Genomic DNA, 27,639 nt, shown 5'->3' on the forward strand with positions numbered 1-27,639 from the left:
AGTGCAGGGGGCCCAGGAAAGAAGAGCTGGGGTTTCTTGCCAGTTTTACTGGAAACTGACCAGAAGCACAGGGGCCTGGGGAGAGCGGAGCTGTGATTTCTAATCATTCACTGGAAACTGACCAGAAGTGCAGGGACCAGGGAATCATGCCGGCACCAGGGTGTCTAGAAAAACAATGAAACATGAACCAAATGACATGTCAAGAAAATAGGCCATGTTCATGTTCAGGTGCAGCAGGATCAGATGAACCAGTTTGGAATGAACCACCCATCACCAATTTTTAGCTCAAATCACAATTCGTGGTTCGGTTTGTGCCCATCCCTAGTCAGCACCCTCAGGCAACTGATGAGAACCCAAGGCCCCAGGAGGACCCACTGTCAGTTCCCAAGTACCCATCTCTTTCACTAGATGATGTCCATTGCCTGCTTCCTCTGATGCAACAGTGAGGTCTGTCTCCACTGCAGGACTGGACCTCACACTCTTGTCATCAACAGTAGCTTCCTCTACATCTGCTTTACAGGGATAAAAGGTGGGTGAGCAGTGGCTGCCAGGAGCTCCTCCTCCTCTATTTCATAATAGACAGGTATTGGCTTTCACGTCCCATTTTCACCAGCTGACTGTCAACTCACTCATCCTTAGCGAATAGCAGCCAATAGGAATAGCAAAACAAAAAAAAACTGCACATACTCCTCCTTGTTCTTCCTTTGAGCATTTAGTTTATTTATTTTCATTTATAATATGCCTTTATCAATAGGACTCAAGGCAGTAGACTCAAGGTCCACTGCCCACCAACAGGAAGGGAGACAAGGAGTTGTCATTTGATGGCAGACAGCAGCAGCCAATGGCACTGATGCCTGGTTGGTGGTTTGGAGGGACATCAGTGAAGGGAATGAAGCCCAACAAATAGAGGGTGAAAGAAGATGACAGACATGCAACAGTGGCTGCTGGGCAAGTGTGTATCTGTTATTATGTTGTTTTAATTAACAAGCCCCTGACTGCTACATCAGAAAATAATTTATCTCAGCAAGTGATTAAGAAGCCCTTTCCTTCCCTAATTCTAATAAGTTTCTGCCTTTATCACTGCATTAAGCTGTTTTCCTATGACTCTTGATGTTAAACTCAAATGTTATCATATTTTGTAATCCACTTGCTGATGAATTGATCAGCTTTGTTTTAGTAGGGATCGTTGCTGCTACATTCAAATGTTATCATATTTTGTGATCAATTTATTGAATGAATGATTAGTTCAATCATAAGTGTTTTTTGCCTTGAGTCGCAGTGAGAAAGGTGGACTAAAAATTAAAATAAATTCCAGACAAAGTTTTCATGTAAGCACGGCTTTAAATAATAAAATATATAATTAACAAGATAATCCTAACAGTTGCTGCCTTGACATATGCCTTCTTAGCATGAATTTAACAGAAAATGTGCTATATTGACATCACTGAGGTATCAAGTTTACAGAATGCCACTAGTATAAAATCAAAGATCTGATGCTTAGAACCCATGGTATCATACGGTCCCTTCCATATAGTTCCTCAAAACATTGTTGAATAGTCTAATGAGAAATATAATTTTTGTCTTTACATATAACTTAAGTGGCACTTTGCTCTCCATAACGAGTCCCATAGGTGTATTTCCTTACCTTGAATGTCATCATTGAAAGTGCAGTATTTGTTGCGATATTTCTCCAGGAGTCGGAATGCATTTGTATTGGCAAAATCCTCAAACTGAATGAGGCAGTTTCTGCCATACCTAAAGGTACAAAAAAATACATGCATATAAAGGAACAATGCCATCACACTACGTAAGATACTGATCTTCTGTTGCATGCTATTTATTTTTACATTCAAACACACGCACAAATTTTTGCTCAGAGCACCACAAAATGCTCCACTGAGTAAGATGGTAGGGCAGCAAAGAGCTCTGGGCTGACTACTTAAGCGAAAAGATAATACAAAGAGCAAAGAGTGCAGAAGTACCATAAACAGAGCTCTCTTAATGGAACAGAAACTTCTCCCTTCCCCCAACTGCACCCCACTGAGCCCCTAAAAATTCTGCCCCTGGGGATCAGGGAACTCTGGGTACAATGCAGGATCTGCAGTGGCAAAAGAATTAGTAATAATCTCTTTCCCAGTGATGAGAGAGCCCTTCCAATGGCAAAAAAATGAGCACTGACTCCAATCCCAACAACTGGGAAGAACAAAGATCAACATACAAGGAGCATCAAAATACAATCCAAGCAGATATACTTTCAACTGAAATGCAGAGTACAGTTTTCACTTGATTTTCTCTGTAATTTGGCAATAATTTTCAACCCAAATGTATTTGAATTTCCATATGTTAAAAAGCATATTTTAAACAGACATAATTTTAAACCAGTTACTGTAGTCTTCTTAACATTAATATCTGTGGAAACAACAGGGAGCAAGTCTACAGTAACATGTAAAAGGAGTGAGACAGACACAGTAGGGTTAAAGAGATTAACACATGATAACACATAAGATAAATTAACTGCCCCCTCACCCAACAAGAAACAGTTTCCTGAGCATGAACCTCCCCCACTTCTACTTTCATATTAGCCTGCAGGGACCTGAAATCTATCAGCCATCCAGCAAGATTCAAGTTCCACACACACAGCCAGACAGAATGAAGAGTGGATGTCCACCTGCTTCCCTCCTCCTGTGGTAGAATACTACTCCCCAACACTCCCCAAAAGCTATTCTCCAGATTAAGACCCCTTGGAAATAGCATGCAATGCAGCAAGGGGAATGCAGCTAGAGAGGGCATGCCATGTAAATTGCAGAGTAGCATGAATGGAAGTGCCTTTTGCTTGTGTGAGCTGGCAGCATGTACAAAGCATTGTGCCATGCCACCTCTCCAGTTAATTGTGTGTGTGTGGGGGGGGATTATCATCCAGGTAGCTCTTTCCCATCAGGAGGAGGAGAAGCTATGGATCCAGGCAGGAGTTTATACAAGATTTCAGTGCAATGCACAAAGAGAAATTCAAGGAAGCTGAAAACTGTTTTATAAGACAGTATGAAAAAACTCCTTGCCACATAGGGCTGCCAGGTCTGTGTTGAAAAATACCTGGAGACTAGGGTTGCCAAATCCAATTAAAGAAAAATCTGGGGACTTTGGGGGCGGAGCCAGGAGACATTGGGGGTGGAGCCAGGAACAAGGATGTGACAAGCATAATTGAACTCCAAGGGACTTCTGGCCATCACATTTAAAGGGACAGCATGCCTTTTTAAATGCCTTTCTTCCATAGGAAATAATTAAGGATAGGGGCACCATATTTTGGGGCTCATAGAATTGGACCCTCTGGTCCAATCGTTTTGAAACTTGGGGGGTATTTTGGGGAGAGGCACTAGATGCTATACTAAAAATCTGGTGCCTCTATCTCAAAAAATAGCCCCCCCCAGAGCCACCAATACCCATGGATCAATTCCCCATTTTTCCCTATGGGAATCGTTCTCCATAGGGAATAATAGAGTGCCCAGTAGACATTTCTCTCCCCCCCACGCTTTCTAAAGGGGGGGCGGGTCTCCAAAGCAGGGAATCCCCTGTCCCCTCCCTCTCTCACACACACAAATACTTACTAGGTCTTGTTCCTGCAGAACTTTACTTGCTGTGAAAACGAAAGCAAAAGAAAGGGAGGGGCCGTTCTCCATGGAAACTTACTGACCCTTTCCAATGAAGCCCTTCCTGTTTCCTGCGCAGCCTTAAAGGGGCACACATTTTACAAATTGATCAGAAGCTCTACAACAACTTGATGTCTACACGTATGTTCTCTCTCTCTCCCCCACCCCGCTTCCAGATTTTTTTGAGAGCGGGGGAGGATGCTGCAAATTCGGGGGTGCCCTGCCAGGGCAGGGGGATTGGGAAGCCTACTGGAGACTTTAGGGATGGATCTGGGAAAGGGCAGGATTTGGGAAGGGAAGGGGCCTCAGCATGGACCATAAATCCATTCTTCAAAGCAGCCATTTTCTCCAGGGAAGCTGATCTCTGCCCGGTGGAGAATCAGTTATAAAAGTGGGAGATTTCCAGGCCCCACCTGGAAGCTAGCAGGAAACACTAAGGTCAAGAATGTTTCTATTTTTAACAAGGTAAAGAAAACATTTATCAGACAGTTTAATCCTCTCATGTCTCAGGACAGCCAGCAATATCCATTTAAAGAAATTAAGAATAAATTTCCTGTATGAAATAGATTTCTTTAATGTTGCTGCTTAAAAGGCTCTTGCACCTTATTCTTACACTTATCAGCTCCTGCAGAAAAGGAAAACTAATTATACTTGATGGGTCTCTGACAGATAGATTTATTTTAAAATCATTTGACTAATCCTATTGTCATTTATACCGAGAGGTCCAAAAGGATTATTATTAATCAGCTAAACTGCATATTTTTCCCAAAGGAGAAATGACTTTGACAGAGGTCACACTAGGGTTTGCTAGGTCTGTGTTGGAAAATACTTGGGAGACTTTGGGGGTAGATACGGGAGGGCAGGGTTTGGGGAGGAATGGGGCCTCAGCACGGTACAGTGCCACTGAGTCTACTGTTCAAAGCTGCCATTTTCTCCAAGGAAGCTGAACTCTGCCAGCTTGCGATCAGTTGTATAAGTGGGAGATCTCCAGGCCCCATTTTGAGGCTGGGAATCCTAGGTCATGCTGCTGTGTAATGTGACTCCTTCAGAGGTTGGTGGGGAAGCACAAACATTTCCATGTTCCACCCATGCCTGTGATGTATTGTGTGCTGCAGCTATGAGAAAAGGCCTTCCTGGGTGCAAATCGCACCAAAGAAGCAGCAGGTGCAAATAACGCAAAACTCACCTTTTGAAGACCCAGAAAGCCACTGCCCATCAGAGTAGGCAAGGCTAACCCTGATAGACTAATACTCTGGTTCAATATAAGGCACCTTCAGACAGAGTGCTATAGAACAGACAACCCTGGAAGGCATGCCAGGCATAGCTGTGCTCTCAACCCCATGCTGATTGGTTGCCCAGCATTAGTAATGTTGATTCCCCACTTGAATGTGGACTTGCCATTCAAAGACTTCGGTTCACTAACAATGCAGGTGGTACTTCTACTCTGTACTAAAAGTTCAATTTTGTTAATTTATCAATATAACCACAAGAAACCATTAAATCCTTTTAAAACTTTTGCTTCAGCAGTGCTTCATGTCTTTTAGCCATCTTTTATGTTTCAGCTTCCACCTCAGTCTTTAATTATTTAGCTATTTCAGCCACTTAGAATAAAATGCTCTCATTTAGTTTTCCATTTTGTGTTGCTTTTCAGCTCATTAAATAAAATTGTGCCACCAGATAATGATGTTAACATGAAGCCTGAGTAGCACATCTGCATTTTGCAGTACATACTCCCACTATAATGGAGAGATGGAAATATTTCAGTGGCCACAGCTGATAACTTTCACCTTGACTGTTAAAATTTCATAGCACAATGGCTTCTGGAAAATGTCAAACCAAAAAGTATTCCAGGAACACGAATGCACTCTATCCAATTATATTTATAAATGCTACCTGCAATTTATGTTTTAGTAGTTAGTAAAGTACACTGTCAAAACACCTAGAAAATTACATAACTGTGAATTATTTCTAGAAGTAATAATCAGGGAACTATGAGTAGAAAGGTTGAAGACAAAAAGAGTCATGGGAGTTTTACACATGCAGTTTCCGCTTTTGTCAGTCATATATCAGGGTCCTGGATTAGTCAGAGCATTTATTTTCTTTACTTCAATTATATCTCCCCTTTCTTCACACTGGAGACCCAAAGCGAATTACACTGTACTCCTATCCTCTGCTTTATCTTTCCAGCCCTGTGAGATAGGCTAGGCTAAGAGTGTCTGGCTGGACCAAGATCAGCAGAATGGAGAATCAAACCTGGGTTTCCCAGATCCTGCACTATCCACTGTACCACACAGAGTGTCTCCTAGTACTCAGTTTTCCTAGAGGTAGATTGTGACATTTATGACAATGACAGGGCTTCAATATCAGTGCCAGGAGGCAACATCAGAGGCAGACATTTGCCTCTATGCCTTGTTAGTTTCTTCTCTAGTGCAAATGCTTGGCCACTGCATGATACTAGTCTGATCTAGCAGAGCTCTTCTTATGCTCTTAATGCAAGCATATTTCCCTGAGCTTCTAAAAACCACTTATCTCCTAAATTCTTTGGCATGAATTCATTCTGTTCATTTTGGTTTCAACTGAGGTCAAGTTCTGGCCTACCCAACCATTTCAGTGAACTGGACAGTTGCTTAAGGTGCTCAGCTTTAAGGGAAGCCAGATTTTTGTTGTTCAGTCGCGCAGTTGATTCCAACTCTTTGCAACCCACGAACAAAGCCACGCCAGGCCCTCCTGTCTCCCACCATCCTTCGAAGTCTGCTCAAAGCCAGATTAGATGGAAGTAAATTTCTTTTATCTGTTTAAAAACATATTAACTCTAAGCTTCTCTTTTTCCCCTCTTTTAGTAAATAAAATAAATGCTCTGAGTATTGAATGTGGAGGAGGCAACAAAGTCATAGTTCACCTAGGGTGCAAAACAAAAAAACAAAACCTTTGGGCTATCCCAGGTTGAGTTGGATGCTTCAAAGGAGGTGAAACAATGGAAATCATAAGGAGTAGGGACAATACACTACACAAACAACTAAACAGAACGCTCTCCACTATCACAGAGATTCCTGGAGACTCTTCCTTCATTACCTTGCCTTGCCTGTGACTTACAGAGCTGAAACACATACCACCTGTATGTTTACCTGGACTGCTTCCAGGCTCAGAGATTACTTGTCTTTTACCAATGGCTACAACTGAGTTTCTCTCTTTAAACCTTAGCCTCTGCTCTAAGCACCTTTCATTCATAATTTCATCCTCTCCTTTTTCTGAGCAGGTTAATTTTGATAAGATAGTTAAAAAGTCCCCAATTTGCTTCTGTAACAAAATGTTTTCATTTAAAAAGTGCTTCCATAGGTAGCTACCAACAATCCAGTTTCTGCAGCTCTAGAGCCTAGGGAGTAAAGCAAGTTAAGAGAACATGATTCTTTGGTCATAATTCATCTCATTCTTCCTTTATGACCAATGGATCCCATTTTTGTCTACCTCTAAAAGGAACACTGGTGTCTGGAGAGTTTTCTATCATTTCCAAGGACTAAATGATATGGTTTCCTGCTTATGATTCCTGTTTGATTTCAAATTTTCTTCCAATGCAGACTCTTCGGTCATCTGATTCACTTTTCATTAAGCTTTAGACCTCATTCTGTTAGTCACAGTCATCCATTTTGTCATCTGAACATATGAATCTTGGTGCTTGGAAGAGGGGCAACAGTGGGCTTCTGTGGAGGGCTTCTGGAGTTCTGGCCATTCTGGTGGACCTCCTGATGGCACCTCCGTTTTGGCCACTGTGTGATACAGATTGTTGGACTGGATGGGCCATTGGCCTAATCCAACATAACATATTCTTATCTGCCTTAACTCAAATCATATCAAAGGCTCACCTAGCCCTATGTTGGGGTAGATCCTATCCCTATCCTCCCACTCCACTGAGCAAAGTTTGAAGCCTTCCTGTATCTTAAAGAAACTTCTTCCAGTCTTCCCTTGGAGAAAGACTCCATGGAGGATGGCTGGATCCCACTGTCTAGTTCAGGGGTGTCAAGCATATCGCCCAAGGGCAGGGTCAGACCCCCAGAGGGCTCTTATCAGGTCCACGAGCACCTCACTGTCATCTGCTGCCTTCTCTCTCTCTTGCTTCCTTCTGCATCACAGTTTGTTTTGCCAAGCTTGCTCAATCGCACAGGAGCTACAGAGCAAAGCCTGAAACATATACAGAAGTTCACAATGCCCGGTCATTTCATGTTTTCCTGTGGGTCTTAAGCTCAAAGTATTGACCATGAGATTTCTGCAATGAATGTCAATAAATCAAAAGTAAGTTTGCAATTACACACACACACACCTGAACAACACCTAAATGTCATACTCAAGATTGCTACAGCACAGACATTGTCTCCAGATTTTGAGCAAGAGGTGCCAGTTATCAGAGACTGTTTTTTAAAAAACATTTTTTTCCTTTATAAGTGTTCCAAAGGATATTACAAATTAAAAAAACGTTTACAGAAGGTAGATAGGTAAGTATATAGCTTCAAGTTTCAATTTTAAAAACAAAAGTAATGTAAGACATTCAGTTGACCATCATTAGAAGTATAGCATTTGATTGTACATTGAATTCTTAGGAATTACGTCTAAAGTTGCCAAATATTCCACAATAGGAAACCAAATTGATACAAAATGTTTTTCGTATTTATCAACAGAAGAAGAAACCATTGAATTGGAAATTTTAGCCATTATAAATTGTTCCTACAGATGTTGTTGCCAGTCAATAATTGTTGGCTTATAATGGGATATCCATTTGGCTGCAATGGTAGTAGTGCGTGCTACTGATAGCAAGATGTGTATCCTTATATTTTCAATCAAGTTATCATCTGAGGGAGACCATTTGCTTAATAATAAAACTTTGGGGTCAAACGGAAGTTTGATATTGGTAATCTGATATATTTCTGTAATAATCTTTTCCCCAAAAAATTTTTCCACCAGGAGTGGAAGAATTCACCTTTAATATCACACTTTTTTGTGCATTGGGAATCAACATTTGGATTTATGTGATTCATAACATTTGGAGGTAAGTACCATCTTGTAACAAGTTTTATTGTTGGAAACTTAATGTTAAACACTTTGGAAGTATAACAAGGTGATTTCCATATGCTTAACTAATCTTGTTCGCTTAGTGTGTAGCCAATATCGGCGTGCCAAAGTTTTTGGTATTTTAAAATAGGGAACTTTCCTGTATTCAGGAGGAATTTTTGTATTTTAGACAGTAAGACTTTAGAATTTGTGTCTAATTTCAGTAGAAGTTTTTCAAAATCAGTAATTGGTCTTTCTATGGATTTTTTAATTAATAAAAAATTAAATTAAATAATAATTAAATTAAATTATTCAATTAAATAATGATTGAATATGGGCATGTCATAGCCACATAATTTTAAAGTCTAATTTTCCTTCCAGTTTCGCTTGGGAAATAAGTTTGCCTTTTCCCAAAAAGCCGTTCAATCTTGTTAACCCTGCTCTCTGCCAGGAGACATAAGTTGTATCATTTTGACCTGGGTCAAACCAATTTAGGTTAGTATAGGAAGACAGAAGTGATTTTTCTGGAGCTATACGCTCCTTGTATTTTTTCCAGGTATTAATAGCACTTTTAAGGAATATATTTATTTGCCATCGCTTTGTTGAGACTAATAATAAATTCCATAAAAAATCGGTGAGGGAATAGGGTTCCAAATAAGACTGTTCAGTTTGAGCCCATTCTAGTTCTGGGGATGTATAAGTTCACAATAATGAGGATAAATTGGAAGCCTCATAATAGTGAATAAGATTTGGAATTTCTAGGCCCTTTGGTCAAATGGTCTGTGCAATGTTTTCTTGTTTATTCTTGCATTTTTGTTTGCCCCCCAAATTTTTAATATTTCATTTTGCCATTTTTGCAGAACTTTTGCTGGGATCGTCATTGGAATTGTTCTAAAAAGGTATGTAAACTTTGGTAGAAGAAAACTTCGGATCAGGTCTATCCTATCTAATAAATTTAATACCAGTTAATTCCAATTATTAATTATTTTTTAAATTTCTCTAAACAAAACCTCAAAGTTCTCACTATATATATTGCGAAACTCTATCAGGATATTTATGCCTAAATAGCGCCACCTTTTAGCTGTCCAATTATAGGTAAATTGTTCTTTTATGGTTTTGGTTGTTTCCTGCGCTAGGCAAATTGGATATATTTCAGATTTGTTTTTATTGAAGTGGAGGCCTGAGACCAGAGTAAACTGGTCTGGAACTTTCTGAGCTTCAAATAATGATTTGACAGGATTAGTTAAATATAAGACAATGTCATCTGCATATAAAGAAATTTTATGCGTTTTCTTTCCAATTTTTACTCCTTGAATCCCTGGGTTCATTCTAATGGCTTCCGCAAGTGGTTCTACAGCCAGTGCAAACAGCAACAGTGAAAGCGGGCAGCCACGTCTAGTCCCTCTTTGTAGAAAAATCTTTTTTGTTAAAAGTCCATTTATTAGAATTTTTGCATTTGGGTTCTGGTATATAGCTTATCAGAGATTGATAAATAAACAAAATATTTTAAGAGTGCTAATCTTTTAAGTTTAAAAAAAATCTTTGTGTTTGTCTGTATCCTTTATAAAGTTTATATTTCTGCTACCTGGCATTACATTATGACATACATGACCTGGCCCAACAAGGTTTCATTTATGACAGAACCGGCTCTCATAACAAATGATTTCGACACTTCTGGTCTAGTCTGTTTTGCAAAGGAACTCTAAGGTTTTGCACAGAGTTCTGCTATCAGACATCCTTTTAACATGCAAGCACAGTGAAAACGATGGTTCCTCCTAGCACCATGCCAGTGTATTTTTGGACAGATTTTAGTTGCTGGAACCGAAGTTAACTTGGTGTTAGGAAATATGCAACGTTCAACCAATACACGTGGTCCTTGCTAGCTAGGGGAGGCTAACCAGCTGGGTCCATAGGAAGACCCAGCTACCAGTCTGATGTAGTGGTTAAGTGTACAGACTCTTAACTGGGAGAACTGGGTTTGATTTCCTACTCCTCCACTTGCACTGCTAGTATGACCTTGGCTCAGTCATAGTTCTCAGAGCTGTTCCACTCAAGAGAAGTCTCAGAGAGCCCCACCAACTTCACAGGGTCATGATCCTAGGCCTAGTGAGGCCTACAGACTCCAGAGAAGCCTGTAGTAAACTAGCTCCAGGACCTGCATTTCCCAGGATCCCTTCTGTTCTAGTGGGAGAGGGAAGTGGGTTCTCTCTGGGAATGCTGAGCTGGACAGAGGCTGTAGCAGCAGGGATCCCTCATCCAAGGATTGTGAGTTGGATTGAAAGCAGAAGAAGGGAACATCTAGTTAGTCACGTCAGCGCTGTTATTTGCATCACCTTTAATGTTTATACCTTTCACTGTTGCACTAATAATTAAAACTCACTTGCTGTTTTGAGCACTTAAAATAAACTTGTTATTGTTATACTGCTTGGGTCCTCATGTCTCTTTGGCCATGGTTAAAAGGTACTTACTAAGAAGGAAGACGGGTTGAGTGCGTGCTCTGGGCCCTCCCAGACAGACCCTTACCAGAATGGTGGCAGCCAGTAGAGACCCTCCCTGGTCCCTGCAGGAGTGGCAGGGTGTCTGTTGTGGGAAGAGGAAGGGAAAGATGATTGTAAGCCACTCTGAGACTCTGAGTGTCGTGAGCCCTGACGAGGGGGAGCTGGAAGGGTTAACAGATTTGGAAGAGTTGCCAACCAGCTCCTCAGCCAAACAACCAGCAGCTGGCCCATCAATCATTCTCCCCACATTCCCGGCACCAGTGCCGATTGCTGACAATCAGTCTCCTCCAAGCTCTCCCCCACCCATCTCAAGAGTTCGAAGCAGGCTCCGGAAAGAATGTGCAGAGCGAAGACATGAGGCACGCCGATGCTTCAGATCTCTCAGCCCTGAATTCTAGTAGAGTCACTGCCACCCATGGAGCAGGCTGATTGAGGCTCCCATATAGCTCCCACCGAGGACCTGGTAACCTCATGGAAGCAACAAGTCGATTCTCTGGCTTGCATCCATGCTCCTTCCTGATTCCAGATCCTGACCTGCTTGAATTCCTTGGCGCCCTGACCCTTTGGCTTTTGAACACTGACTTCTGATTCCGGTTTGCAATTTTGCTTTGGTGACTTGGCCCCTGCTTGACTTCCTGGACTTTGACCTTGGACTGGCTTTGGACTCCCACCTGCTTGCGCCCTGAGAACGTGACACTGAGTGAAGGGCAGGGATATAAATGCAATCTTTTCTTCTTCCTTCCAGGACTTCCTACAGAAGCCATCCCTGAAGACTAATGATTGCTCCAAAAACCAACCAATGGTTCTCTTTGAGCAAGGTGGCAGTAACCTAAATTCACACTCTCATGGATGGCACCAATTATGTAAGCCCATTTAAATCTGGCTTCTGGTTTCTGAGTTGAAACTGTTTTGTTTTGATGGACCTATACTGAGAGAAAAGAAAAGTGTGACATGATGGATTCTCCTGGACCTCTCAGTGGCTTCAATAACCATCAGCTACAATGTTCATCTGGATTGCTAGTTGGAATTTGGGGCACCACATTTGGGGCACAACATAATTCAGTGGTTTCATTCCTACCTGTTAGGGAAGCTGTATGGACAAAGATGAAATACCCAGGATTAAGCCAACATTTTCCATACAGAAAACACATATACTATCAGTGAACCATGCCCCTCCCTGATTTGTCCCTGTGCCTGTTACATCCTTCCTAAACCTGTTAATTACACATCCTCTCTTTTGAGAAGGATCATGAATGTTTACTTCTTGTATTTTTTTAAACTTCACATACTTCAAAAATGATAGGATGTACCTTCTCATTGCAACCTGCTATGGTTCCAGAAATCCTACCTTACAGGTCAGCAATTCCCCAGGAACAGCAAAGTGGTGGGGATGCAGTAGAAAGAGGAACCTGCTCAAAACTGTCTTTCCTCTCCTCAAGGCTGCACTGTATTATAGACCACAGTAACATGGAGATGTCAAAATTAAAATTCTCTCTCTTGAAATTTAGCACACAGATGTCCAAAACACTTTGATTACACTAAAAAAAAAGAGATACATAAACAATGAACCTTTCATGATACTACCCAGCTCTGCAACGTAGTCCAGGCCAAACCATAAAGGCAACAGAACTGCAAATACTAACTGGCAACTGGAATTGAGTCTTACAGAAAGTTAATTATATTTAGTATTTTGTTCATTATCTATAGTTTGAGGCATATTATTGCCTGATTAGGTTCTCTGTTTCTTTACTTTTTTTCTGTCCCCTTGTTTCCTTTGGATTTTTCTCACTTGGTAAGCCATTTTTGACAGGTCTTCTAAACATTTCATAAAAATTCTAATAAATATTTTGATACTATATTAACGATAATATTAACAACTAGGATTGCCAAGTCCAAGTCAAGAAATATCTGGGGACTTTGGGGGTGGAGCCAGGAAACATTGGGGGCGGAGCCAGGAACAAGGGTGTGACAAGCATAATTGAACTCCAAGGGAGTTCTGGCCATCACATTTAAAGGGACAGCACACCTTTGTAAAATGTCTTCCTTCCATAGGAAATAATGAAGGATAGGGACACCTTCTTTTGGGGCTCATAAAATTGGACCCCCTGGTCCAATCATTTTGAAACTTGAGGGGTACTTTGGGGAGAGGCATTAAATACTATACTGAAAATTTGGTGCCTCTACCTCAAAAAACAGCTCCTCCAGAACCCCTGAAACCTCCAGATCAATTCCCCATTATACTCTATGAGAATCCATCTCCACATAGGGAATAATTAAGTGCTCAGCAGACGTTTCCCTCTCCCCCCCTCCGTTTCTGGCGACTCTGAAGTGAGGGATTGGCCTCTCTACTCATGAGTTGCTGCCAACTTCTTCAAAGTAACACAGACACACCATCCCAAGAGGAAGCCTTTCAATCTGAGTGTCACGGGCTGAGGCCGGGTCAGGCAAAGTCCAGGGGCAGTCCAAAGTCTGTAGCTGGTGAGCAAAGAGGGTCCAAGGTGCCAAAACAGAATCACAGTCCAGGTATCGCAGGTCAGAGGTTCAGAAGCCGAAGTCAGGGGGTCCAGAAGTCAAAGCCAAAGTCAGGGAGTCCAGAAGCCAAAGTCAAAAGCCGAAGTGGATGCTAGAACGTCAGGTAAGTGACTAGTTGCTTCCACACAGCCTCCTCCCAAAGCCCACAGCTATATAGCCCTCTGCTGGCTGTTGCCCATTTGGGCTAATTGCTGGCTCAGAGAGGCAGCCAGGATCCTGCTGAGACTCAAGCATCCTCACTCCAGAAGGTCCAGAATCCTTTCAAAACTCAGGGCTCAGGGAGCGTCTTGCTCGTGAGCTTGCCGCCCTCCTCCGATCCCTCCAATCCTCCAATCCCTCCGAAGGCGGTCATGCACACAAGCCACCCAAGAGGGCGAGGCAGGGGGGCTTGGATCTTCTCCAGCAGGAGGCAGGGGCACTGGTGCAGGTGGCAGGGGCACAGTTTCTTCTGCAGGCTCAGCTTCTTCTGCAGGGTCCCCAGCACCCATGACACTGAGACTGAAGCCTCCGGAGGTGGAAAGGCACATGGTCCTCTGGAGGCGGGGCTTCCCCCCCACCGGCCAGTTGACTGGGGGTGGGAAGGAGCCTGGGAAAGCAGAAAAAAACCCACTGGGACCTAGGGATTGGCAAGCCTATTAATACAATTGCATTTTTATCACCATACAGTTTTAGCTTTCTATATGGAAAGCTAGCAGAACAATATTGAAGTCAATTTTGCCTTAAGGAAAAGATTAAATTAGCACTGTATGGTCTATGGTCTAAATTAGCACTGTATGGTCAAATAAGATTTGAACTGGGGATGGTTTGGTGTGTGGATTTTCCATGCCAGAAAGCACTTGTGATTATTTCTTTTTAATCTCTTGAGCAAAGTAATGCTTAATAGTAACATTACACATGCTATTATAATATTATATATCGATGAAAGTTAAAAATAGTAGATACTTTCTACACCTGGTTTGCAAAAGTGGACACTGGCATTCTGATGTGTTTTACAGCCCTGCCATCTTGATTTGTTACCACACCATGCCAAATTTTAATAGTCATCTCAACTGTGAATAAGAAGCCCGAGTGCTTAATAAAAACTATCACACTGCTATAAAAATACAGACAAAGATCGTTCAGTGAAGAAAGCAGTGTTTAACAACCCATGCACTCTCCTTCTTGTGTCATGCATGGCCAGCAGACCTCACAGATGGGCTATTCTGCTCTTTGGCACAGAGAAGGATTAGACCTGGCAAATTTAGGCACAAGACTGCCAAAATCAGTTATGATCACATGCAAAGCTGAGCAGAAAACTGGACTAAAGTTAAATGCCTTCAGATACAGAAGATAAATCTACATACATTTAAACTGGCCTCCTAAATTAGGAATACTACTTCATATTAGAAAAAAAAATTCAGTTTAACTACCATTCTGTTCAGATTTTTAACTGAAAAGGGATACAAAGTATTGTTGCAAAAATAAGTCCTGTGGCACTTTAAAGATTAACATTTATTTCCGTATCAGCTTTTGTGAGTGACAGTTTACTTCTTCACATATGCAAACTTCACATACTGCTCACATATACACATATGTTGTTTAGTTCACAAAAGCTAATATTGAAAATAGGGTTACCAGGCCGTGTCTCTAACCAGCAGGTGCTTCAGGGGTGGGACAGAGTTTCTGGTGATTCCTAGAGCTACCCAACGGCACTTCCAGGTTTTCCCTGCAAGTGACATAATGGCAAAGAATATGCCAATGCTTTTTGCGTTTGTTTTTTAATTCTCTGCCACCAGGACTTTTTTTCTGGAAAAAGAGGTGCCTGAACTCTGAAGAGGCAAATGAAGGAGAAACACACAGGTGCCCCTCATGAACTTCTAAACATTTTCCAAAAATTTTGTTTCCTCAAAGAGTTCTGGAACTCCATTTCATCACGTTCCTCCAGGGGGGGGAAGCCCTGTCTGTCACCATTCAAACTGGCTGCAGGCAGGGCTTTTTTTGAGCAGAAACGCACAGGAACGCAGTTCCAGTTGGCTTGGTGTCAGGGGGTGTGGCCTAATATGCAAATGAGTTCTGGCTGGGCTTTTTCTACAAAAAAAAGCCCTGGCTGCAGGTAATGACAGCCACTGACCAGCCACCAACCATAGCTGGAGGTCTGGCAGCCCTAACAAAAATATACCTCTTTAATTCTTAAAATGCCTCTGAACTTTTGTTTCAGTTTCTTAACTACTATTCTGATATGGCATCTATAATATAAATTATAGATTCTTACACAAATGATGCTATGTGAATTACTGTAGATTAAATGAATATTGAAATATTAGGTTTTATGGTTGATTCTCATAACGCCGCCCCTTATTTGCAGGTGAAGCCCCTCATACCTATAAGTTTTGAAACAAAACAGGTTTATATTAGATACAGTGTTTTTTGTTTTAGATTAATGCAGATTAATGGCCTTATCTTGAACAGTATCAAATTTTAATTTATGACTACTCATTTCTTATGAAAATAAGCCCTTAAGACTACCAGAGCAGGATAAAAATTATGCTTCTCCAGTGTACAGTTTTGGACTTAAGCCAAACATAGCTACATCGTGAAGACTTTGAATGTTAAGTGTTTTTAGAAGTGTAGATTAGTAAATCAAAATGTATTTTCTTCTGCTTTTGATACATGAAATATTTCTTAGATGTTGTAATAGGTATTTTACTGTATAACCAAAATTTGTGATACTCCAGGAAGGGGAAAGCCCCAGGAACCTAAACAGCTCTTGCCCAAGGTTCTGTCTTCTGCTGGAGCTAGGGATGCCAGTCCCCAGGTGGGGACAGGGGATCCTCAATTTTTCAGACTCCCCCCAGATGCCAGTCAGCTGGCCAGTGAGGGGAAGCCCTGCCCTCAACAGTCACCCATAGCCCCAGTTGAAAAGAGCAGGTGCCATACATGCCTGCTCTGCAAGTGGTGAATTCATGGCTTGCAGGGTAAGCACGCAGTTTCCACTCTTTTCAAGCGGGGGTGTGCATGCCTTCCCTGCAAGCGGTGAATTCGCTGCTTGTAGGGCAGGCGCACATGACCCCTGCTTCTTCCCCAGCTGCTTAGGAAAAAGCAGCCCCTGCTTTTCTCCCACTTGAAAATAAGCAAGTGATGTGCACACACAGCACTGCATTCCCAACATGATGACATCACTCTATGTGACATCATCACATTGAGGAATCCTCTCTCTCTCCCCCACCAAATCCACCACTGGGGGGAAGATGGGCCCTAGCAACCGTAGCTGGTGCATGGAAAAGCCAAGAGAAGGACTTCTCTTCAGTGAGGAAGGAAATAACAGTGTCCTTCCCTTTTTCTCAGCAACCACAGACTGCCTGCAGGTAGGAACTAAAGACAGCCTTTGGTTGTCTCAAGGTCAGCAGAGGTGAGGTCCCTTGGACTCCCATGAGAATTCTTCCTCTCTTTCATTAATTTTTTCTCCCTTCCATTTTCATCTCGTGGGGTGGATGGTAACCATGGTTTAACCATAACAGTATTCCATAAATCCATTAAACAGCTGGACACCCCATTCTCCTTAGCCACTGCCCATGCCTTGCCTTCCCAATATAAAGCACCATTCCCCTCCACTGGCATGGAGACCAATAGGGCTGCCAACTCCAGGCTGGGAAATTCCTGAAGTTTTCAGGATACATTGGGCGGGGGGGGATCTTAGCCAGGTATAATGACACTGTCCAGCCTGCAAAACAGCCATTTTCTCAAGGGAACTGATCTCTATTGTCTGGAGTTCACTTGTAATTCCAGGAGATCTCTAGGTCCCACCTGTAGGTTGGCAACACTAATTAACTGCCAACCTACAGGTCAGGAATTCTCAGAGAATTAAAACTGCTCTCCAGACTACAGAGATAAATTCTCCTGGAAGAAATGACAGATTCATAAGGTTGGCTATCAGCATCACACCCCCTCACCTCCCCAAACACCACTCTCCTCAGACACCACCCCAAAGTCCCCAGGAGTTTCCCTAGCCAGAACTGACTACCCTGCTGACTACAGAGTTCTCTGTGCACAGAACTTGGAAGGAAGGTCTTCCATCTCTCCTTGTTAGGCATTTGTGAGCCTCTGCTGCTACCTTCTGCAAAAGATCAGTGCAACTGCAGAAAAGACTCCTTCCTTTCCCCAAGTTCCCTGAAGCTTATCCACAGGTAGGAGGGCTGTTTTCACTCTATTCCCACTGGGTTTTTACAGAAGGCAGAAACAATGCTTTAACCATAGTTATTGTGTTACAGCTGCACTCTTTTTGTGAAATGGAAAGAAATTGAAACCAGAAGATCTCTGAAAGTCAGATATTTTGAGAGAGAAGATCTCCGTTTCTGTGAATAGAGAAAGCTTGCAGGACTGATTTTTAGTGTCTTTCCCCCAGCAACCACATGTACTCCCAGAACAACAACAACAAAAACAAAAACTGCTGTTGAAGAGCAGAGGACCTTCCAAAAGAATATGTCACACAGCACAAGAGGCTGCAGCAAGAAGGGGAAAATCAGCTGAAATCACATACACTGCCCACACACTCTTGCACAAACAAACCAAGCTCCATGAATAACCCACAGGCTCTTGTACTTTATGGCATATTGTTGTGGAGGATTTCCAGATATCAGTAACAGCTTTTCAAGAGACAGTAATATTCCGTAATGTGGCCATCCATAAACATGGGCAGCTAGCATGTAATTATGGGACATATACCAATATTGAGCTAGCAGCCTCAGCAATTTAGTGTTGTGAGGCCTCAGCCTAAAACCCCAGGAGCATTTGGGGGGCAAGGCTGACATCATGCTGGCACACAACATCATTTCTGGTGAAACTGTGGGGCAGTGCTCTAGGATTTGAAATAACTTTGTGATTAAACCATTGAATTTATGGCAAATCCTAAAGCACTCTCCCCTCCAGTCGTGACAAGAAACAGACATAATGGTAAAGACCATAAGTGAGGTCACATGTCAGAATGATGCTAGAAACCACCACCACCCCATTTTTCAACCAACAGCCTTTCAGTTGCTAGTGGGCAACAATTAGGGTTTGCTGGGAGGTCTCCGGCAAACACAAGACCTGGCAAGCCTTCCAGTAATTATATATATTTTTTCTTTGTTCTGTGAAAAAAGAAATAAAATTTGTTAAACAGAACAAATAATCTCTGCAGATGCTCTGTTACTGTAAAATATTTATGTAATTTAATTTTCACAAACTTCTGGAAACAGAACCTTGCTATTATTTCTTAAATCCATCTTTTTTTTCCATTAGTGGGATATGATGCCATTTGATATCCTTTGTTTCTGAAGGAGGAATTATGAACACATCAGAAGTTTCCTACAGAAAAATTCAGTGAACCTATTACTGAACTAATTAGATAATCTAATTTAATGTAAAACTCCTAATATTATTACATTCAATCTTTACTCAGTTTCAGAACTTTATAATCATACCAGTACAGGCATATTTGTGATCTTTTTTTTTCTTCAGCTGTTTTGATCAGTACAAAAAGAAAAGGCTAATTCTAATTTCCTCTACTTTCATAGCCAAAACAAAAGGATATTTTAGTTAACTTTAATAGTCTCCTCTTCAAGATGTATCATTGTTTTAAATACAGATTCAAATCATTGGTAAGAGACTTCAGTAAAGAAACACATCTTGATTAAAATACCTTCTTCCTACAGTGGTCTGGAAAGATGTGGAATAACCGTAGCTATCTGTTCAGAAAGGCTTCTCTCTAGGGACTGAGTTAATGAGATTCTGGAAGCGCATTCAGTCTAGTAGATGTAAAAGTTATCCAACATTGTTCAGGTAGAACAATTTACAGACATGCAGTTCCACTTACGATCTCATGCTTTATTACTTTTACATCCAAAATTAGGAAAACAACTAATTTTATATTGCTGAAACTGTTGTGTTTTCATCTGGAAAGCATTTAAACTTCCCTTTATTTCTGACATTAAATAAAAGCTGTAATAATTCCTGAATATTACTAAAATTCTATAAACCTCTTTATCATACTTATACCACTGTTATTATTGCATTATCTGATACCTTTGTAAGTCATCTTCAGCATTATGAAACTTAGAGCGCAATCCAGAGAGGGGGTGCGGAAAGTCTTTTGGGAGCACACGAGCCGGTACGTGGGCGCAGGAAGGGTTTGCGCTGACGTATGACCAGCGCCGCTCCAGTGGAGGGGAGCTCCGTGGGTGGGGGGATGCCTGAGTGCCGCTCCGAGGGCAGCGGCACCTGAGGGCTGCACCCAAGCATGGATGGAAGTGAGGTGGAGTGCGGCATTCAGGTGGAGGAGGAGGTGGAGTTGGGGGCACGGCCAGGCTTAGGCAGCTTCCTGAGCAGTTTGGCCCATGACACGCCCCCCCCCGAGAGGCGCAACTTTACGCCTGCAAAAACGGCGGCGTGCCCCATAGGCACTCGTTGAAACCAAAAACAAAGGTCGCCTCCGCCACTGCGGAAGCTTGCAAACCCCTTAGGGAGCGGCGTGATTGCCTTGCCAATCCCCTTGGGCTGACGAGCCCCCTCCCCAGCACCCAATCACGGTCTCTCCCTCCTAGAAATACTTTCACTCTGGCCTCACACAACTCAAGTTGTTAGGGAGAGGAGTGCACGGCAGGAAACTCTGCCAGCGAGCTCCCGGCCATACAGACTTAGAGTGAGGGACAGGCAAGCACGCTGGTGACGGGTTTTGCACTTCGCAGTTGCTTTGACAGTATCTTTGACTTGCGAGGGGGAGAGAGAGGTCACTCCCCTGGGGCTAACTGCTCTTGTTTCCAGGTCTCCACAGGTTCCAGGCTCCCGGAGGCTCTGCATGTGAGGACTGTTGCCCATGGCTGGGTAAGTTTCACTGCCCCCCCCGGCCTCCCCCTCCCCTTGTTCTCAAGTGCGAGTGTCTCTGGCACTTGAACCAGGCAGTGGGCTCCAGCAGGGAGGATTTGCTGGCCCCGCTCCCCTGTGCTGCAGCCTGCTCCCTTCCCTTGGCATGCCCTCTCCCACGTTCCCAACCCCTGGCAGGGCATGGTGTGTGTGTGTGTGGCAGCTGCTCCATTGCAGGGAGGTGGATCAAAGACTGTCCCTTTAAGAGAGCGCCCGGCTGAAACACAGCCTGTTCTTCCAGCTGCCGCCCTTGCAGGTGCTCTTGATCTCTATCTCCGTTTTGCAGGTGGGACTCCAACACAGAGGCTTCCGCGTGTGTCGCTTCACTGCCCCCTCACTCCCTCAGCTGTTTCTGCCCACTGCTCAGAATGGAGCTCCGGTCTATGAGTTGCCACGCTGCCCCCCGCGTGGCTGGAGAGGGGAAGGAAGTGCCGCCCCACAGCCTGCCCAGGCTGACAGCCTACCTGACCCCAGAGGGATGTTGTGCGCAGGGCACTAAGGGGGGGGGGGCTGATGAAGTGGACTCAGAGTTCTGTGGCTGATGCACTCGCACTCTGAGTTCTGTGGCTCCTAGGGGAGGTGTTCCGTGCACATGGCAGGGAGCGTCAGGGCAGCACAGGGGGTCTCTGGGCGGGGGGGTGTCTGCTGCTGGGCTGCTTACTCCCAGTCACACATTCCAGCCACTGTCTATGACAGCGAACTCCTGCATTTGGTACTTCTTGCTTGTCTGCCTGCCATTGGCAGTCTCTGACAGCAGGAGGGTGTGAGGAGATTGACGGCTTCTCCATGCAGGCCTGTCTCACTCCCAACCCCACCTTGCCACCAAGCCAGGCTTCTCATGCGCGCATGCCCAGCCTCACTCCTGTTCCCTCCCCATGTTGGTGGGCCATCTCTCCTTTGCCTGTGATGGTCTGCTCATCATTGGCTCCGTTTTCTGGTTGGGGCTGGGTTGGGGATGGCTATCAGCCTCTCTGGGGCCACCTCTCCCCATTCCTGACTGTCATGAACCACGGCGCATGCGTCAGGACTGGCCAATGGGGGAGGTGGGCTGGCCCTCCCCTTTAGCTGCCTCCGCCTCCCTTCTGTGTCTCCGCCAGTGGCATTGCCATGGCGACCTTTTCCCTCACGGCAAGCTACACCACTCCCCTCCCCATGCTCCAGTGTGCCGAAGTCCTCAGGAAGTCTACTAGTGGCACGGCAGCTACGCCATGGCCAGCCGCCCGTTATATCTGGATTGGGCTGCCCATGTCTTACGTAGTTTTTTGTTTGCACTGTTTTCTCAAAAGCTTATGCTACAATAAAATTCATTAGTTTTAAAGGTGCTACTGGACTCTACAGTTTTGTTTTCTAACTGTAATTCTCATACTACCATATTGTTTATTGGATGTCTCATTTTATCTTAATAAGATTCCCAGCTAACGCTGGAAACCGACTGGGATAGTTTGGGGATAGGAAATCTTTCTGGCATTGTTTCGACAAACCAAAGTGACGTCATTGCACTGTGGTGCCACTCCAGGATTCACCCAAAATTCCATGGTTAAATCACAGAGTTTGTGATAAATTTTAGGGCAACACCCTGGGGCAATGACATCACTTCCTTTGTTGTTGTTTTGCTGGAAGCAACACTGCACAATGGTGCAACACCAAAGAGCCCCCTTAATTTTTCCCTTGTCAGGTGACATTATTGTACTCCTAGGCATTCAATTTCCTATACTGTACAACTGCATTTTTCCCCTCTTTCTGTACTCTGTAATCTACTCTGAGTCTCAGTGAGAAACATAGGCTATGAATAACTGAAATAAATATGCAGATTTAACACTTTCAGAATTGGGCTCAGCAGAGACTTGTTAGCAATTATTCTCTTTACAAGCTTAAAGAGCTTTGTTCAGACTCATCCTATTTTGCTAATTCACCAACAGTTTGAAATGATCCACACAAGACCTGCCTTTATCATACGTGCTCTTTTTTCTCTTGGTTACCTCTACAGCTTTTCGTAGCATGGCAGCAGGAAACCCTAGCAATAAACAAGAGCATGCAGTACACTCATCTGTTTTCTTTTTTGCTCTCCTTTGAGCCAGGGAAAATAAACACCTAATTTTCTCCAGCCCAAAGGAAAACTGGCAAGGTGTCTAAAGGCAGAGCATCTACACTGTAGCACTATAACATGGCTCAGTAAGGAATGGGAGGCTCTGGGCCATGGGGTGGTGGACATCAAATTCACCATAACATCTTTGATTTTGCTTAGACATGGCAGATGTCAGCAGGTGGGGTGGAGGTGGCAGAAGCAAGCAGAACAAGAACAGGGCGTGTGGATGCTATTTCTGCCCATTCTCACCCCATCTGCAGATGCTGCCATGGCACATTTGAGCATCCTTGTGTGCAGCAGCCACCCTTGTTTTCATCTGTGCTCTGCAATCTACATCATCTCTTTATAACATATCTCTTGTGTTAGGGAATTCTGTTTGAAATTCTATTTATCTCAAACAGTGCGATGCATCACTGGATCAAATAATCATTGAGAGGTATTTAACATGAAAGCAAAAACATAATTATTTCTACAGGGAAAGGGTACTGGGAGATAAAACAACAAACACTATAGAACTACATGCTTACACTAGAAGATCATGTGCTTAATGGAGGCTACTCCCTCCTTTTCCTCTTCTAGACCTTGATTGACAGCAGTCAGTATCTTCTTCCCAGGTCATGCAGACAATAGGGAATCAGGCACAGTGTTAACCCTATAATGACTGGAATTTTAGAACATTGCAAAGGACATACAAAATAGATACATATTTCCAACATCTTGAACCTCTTCTCCTGCTGTCTGTAGAGGATTTGCAAATCTGTCAACTGAATGCAATATTCCCTGAATCTGAAGAAGTTGGCTCTAGCTCATGCCACAATCAAACCTCTGTTTCTCAAGGGATGCAAAACCAGCCATCTTGTAGGAAACTAACTTCCTGTAAGCCTGAGCTGCACTGATAGCTATTCTGAAATGAAGAGTCTTTTATTTGCCAGATTCCTCTTACTAAAGGATGTCCCACATTTTAAGAATTTGCCTTTCTGTTTCATGGAGCACAACAGGCATTCCTTATTTCAAAACTCAAAATCTTTCAGTAACATCATGATGCAACAACTTGGATAAGTCCATAGAACAAAAGCAACTTTGTAAATTTAATGTTTTGGACATTTTGATTCAGCTGCCCTATTTTCAAGTATATTACCATCTTGCCTTTCTTCATTGCAGAGTTTAACTTTGTCCAGAACTATTTAAAACATATGTTTTGCCTGAAATTTCATTACTATATGACAAGAGGAGGCAATACTTCTCAAAAGGACAGTGTTTCAGAGACATCTAAAATAACCACTTACTCTTAGCAGGTTGTACAGTCTCCCTGTTTCATTAGAAATCTGTCTTAATATTATTGCTGCTTAGTTAATTTACACGTTGTTAATGGCTCATCTGAGAGAAAGAAAAACATAATGAAGAAAAAATAAACCATATAAACTCACTTTTGGCATCTTTAACCATACGGTCAAGCTTGCCTGAATGGTACCCAGCAGTGGTGACAGGACTGTCAGTAGAGAGAAAAAATAGTAGCTATGTAAAGATAAGGAAATCTGACACTATAAGGTTAGGAAACCAAGTGGCTAATTGATCAAGGGGAGAGAAAAGAGAAACACAACATGTGGAATAATGTGAGACATCTCTCTCATTCATACACACACAAAGTTATCTGAACTTTTAAGAGAGCCAACATAGCAATATGGGTTACAAAAAAGGAAACTGCAGAAATTCTCTGAAGTTTTTCATTTAATGTTTTCTGTTGGTAGCTTTTATGAATACAATCACTTATCAACTGAACATAAAACACTGGCTGGAATAATGTAAGCAGAATTCATAACAGCATAGCAGCAATCGTTGGGACAGCAGTTTATGTGGCTAGAGATCTGAGTCAGAACCACCATACATTTTTGTGAGATATTCTGCAGTATTTAAATTATTAGCAGATGTCAGTGGAAAGAAGTCTGGTTTCTCTCTTACATGCAAAGTATTAATCACTATACCCTATAATAAACTAAAAAGATAACATCTTGCTGAGTCCTTCATATTCAGCTAATTGTTTGTGTGTGTTTTTCACTTCTACATCATTCGTCAATTCATCTGACAATTAAAAAAACAAAAAAAGATTTCAGTTAAGGGTAAATGTTCTGAAAGGAGCTGACTTGTCCATTTTGCACAGTCTTCACTGTGGATATACAGGGAACATGAACAAGTCAGTTTCCAGAAACTACTGTAACATACTAGATTACCTTCTAAGGTATTCCATGTGGGGAAGAGGGCTAGAGAGTCAGGGATTATTGTGATAACACACACACTGAGAAATGCTAAAGACCACAACATATCAGACTAGGGTTGCCAGCTTCAGGTTGGGAAATACCTGGAGATCTTGGGGGTAGAGCCTGAGGAGGGAGGGGTTTGGGGAGGGACTTCAACAAGGCATAAGATTCTACCTTTCAAAGCCACCATTTTTTTTCAGGTGAACTGATCTCTGTTACCTGGAAATCAGTTGTAACGGATCTCCAGCCACCACCTCGAGATTGACAACCCTATAATCAGACATAAAAGCTTTACTAGAAGACTGTATATATAATAGAATTGCCAGTTCCAGGTTGGGAAATATCTAGAGCTTTTGAATGACATCTAAATCTTGAATGACATTTAAAGCTTTCATATGAAGGTTCAGAATTACACTGAAGTAAGGGAGAAAAATGCAGTTTTCCTCTGAGGATTTGATGCAATTTTTTCCTCTAAGGATTTGATGCAATTTTAGTCCCACCTCTTTCTGATCTTTTCTGTCCCTCCCTCAAGGTAGGGCTATAAGCTACTTTTTACTCAGTCTGTGAGTAAATGTGTTACAGACAGGGTTGCCAGCCTCCAGGTGGGACCTTGAGATCTCCCACTTTTACAACAGATCTCCAGCTGGCAGAGATCAGCTCCCCTGGAGAAAATGGCAGCTTTGGAGGGTGGACTCTATGACATTGTACTATGCTGAGGCCCCTCTCCTTTCCAAACCCCATCCTCTCCCAGCTCCCCCACCAGGACTCCAGGTATTTTCTAACACAGACTTGGCAATCCTAGTCACATAGTGATTTTGAGGGAGAGGTGAAAAGGTCAACCACAACAGGTTAAAGGACAACAGAAGACATGCAGTTGTTGAGAACCCTGCATGATTCCATCATGAAGATTAGGGATCCTTCTAGGACCTAGAAGGTGAAGAAATGCTTCTTGGATTTAAGAGCTCTATATGTCTACAGCATGCCCACCTCGTATTTAAATACATTTCACTCATATATAAAATATTCCGTAGGCATTTTCTTCAGTGCTCCCTCACATTTCCAATTCTTCCATTGGAAAAGTTGGGGCAAAGGCCTTGAGAAAAAATAGGTTTCCTTCCCCCCAAAAAAAACCCTTTTTCATTTTTTCCCTGGACCGTCACATCTCTAGTCCTAGTTTAAAGATACAATGTTAGGCTATACTACTCTGATGGTTAGATCATTAACCAAATTACATTTGTAACAAATACTTGACAGGGAATTGAACAAATTAAAAAAAGCTGCTTCCTTTACCAGTTACTTCCTGTACCTGGAATGTAAACAGCAATCATGTTTCAACCTAGAATGGCTTATTTTCTTCTTATTTAAGTAAAAGCCAACATTTGTCCCTTCCGCATATCACCTTGCAAATGAAAGAGCAAGTTATAGCTTATGTATAAAGCCACTGTTACAGAACTAAGGTTGAAAGTAAAGCTGATTTAGGACATACACTAGCTGATTTATACGTTCCTTTTACATTAGACTAAAGATGAATGCTCATGGAAAAAATTAATTTTAAAGCCAAAATAAAGTTCACCCCTTGGAAATCCCAACACAGTTTGGGGAAAGTACCTTTTCATGCCCAAGGCATGTTATCATTACTGTTTCTATCCATGATTACATATTTTGCTATTCTGTGTTGCACACTGAGAACATAAAAATTAATCCCATTATCAGAAAATAAATAAATAACTTTCAGTGTAAAATAAAGCTTTAATCTTTTCAAATTATGCTGGTTTATTATAATATTGGAGATGAATTAAAGGAAAAAATATTAAAGAGCTTTTTTGGCACTTTTGCAGTTTAACAGACTAAGATAAATGTTAGAATATTACTAAAACAAATATTTTTGCTGGGTTTGGAGTTATTTGATTACAAGCTCTCTAATGTTTAAGCCTGCCACACGTTCCACAGGAATGATTCTGAACAGCTCAAATAAAGATCAGTCTTATGCAAAATGCTACTTCTCTAAGGTGGAAAGGACCAGTGGTTCATAAAGTGAAACCACTTCATCATTCATAACTTACTCCTTGCTTCTATGGGTCCTTCCTTGCTCCTTCTTGCATTCTGCTTTCAGTTTACTTAGAAGAAAGCTCAATCCTGTCTGTATTCTTCTGCTACATAAATTGCTTTTCAATGAACATGAAGGCCCAAAGAAGCCTGTCACAAAACCACTGGCTGGACTATATCAGGGTTGTCAAATATATGACCCACGGGCTTCTATCCAGCCCTCGAGCAACTGACTCTCTCCTCCTTCCTTCTCTGGGGCAGCTGCTGCTGCCACATCACAACTCACTTTTGCCCAACTTATATGAACATATGAAGCTGCCTTATACTGAATCAGACCTTTGGTCCATCAAAGTCAGTATTGTCTTCTCAGACTGGCAGCGGCTCTCCAGGGTCTCAAGCTGAGGTTTTTAACACCTATTTGCCTGGACCCTTTTTTGGAGATGCCAGGGATTGAACCTGGGACCTTCTGCTTCCCAAGCAGATGCTCTACCACTGAGCCACCGTCCCTTCCCGTCAACTTCCCGTCACTGAGCCACCGTCAACTTCCTCAATCACTCTCTCCTGCCTTGCACAAGAAAGAAAGAGAGCCACGCCTCCCTTCCCCCATTGGCTGAAGGCTCCTCCCCCTCCTCCTCCTTTGGGGAGGAAGGGAAGGGAGGGAA

The 27,639-nt window shown here is 42.6% G+C and overlaps 1 protein-coding gene across 1 annotated transcript in view; it reads right to left on the minus strand.

The window, feature by feature from the left end:
- ME1 (malic enzyme 1) overlaps positions 1 to 27,639 on the minus strand; it is a 213,567-nt gene that overhangs the window by 58,628 nt on the left and 127,300 nt on the right. Inside the window, exon 7 of the mRNA XM_060236575.1 lies at positions 1,646 to 1,755. Coding sequence (XP_060092558.1) covers positions 1,646 to 1,755 — 110 coding nt within the window. The remainder of the gene's footprint in view (positions 1 to 1,645; positions 1,756 to 27,639) is intronic.

The sequence above is a fragment of the Heteronotia binoei genome, chromosome 1 (assembly GCF_032191835.1).
Source record: "Heteronotia binoei isolate CCM8104 ecotype False Entrance Well chromosome 1, APGP_CSIRO_Hbin_v1, whole genome shotgun sequence".
NCBI classification, from domain to species: Eukaryota; Metazoa; Chordata; class Lepidosauria; order Squamata; family Gekkonidae; genus Heteronotia; species Heteronotia binoei.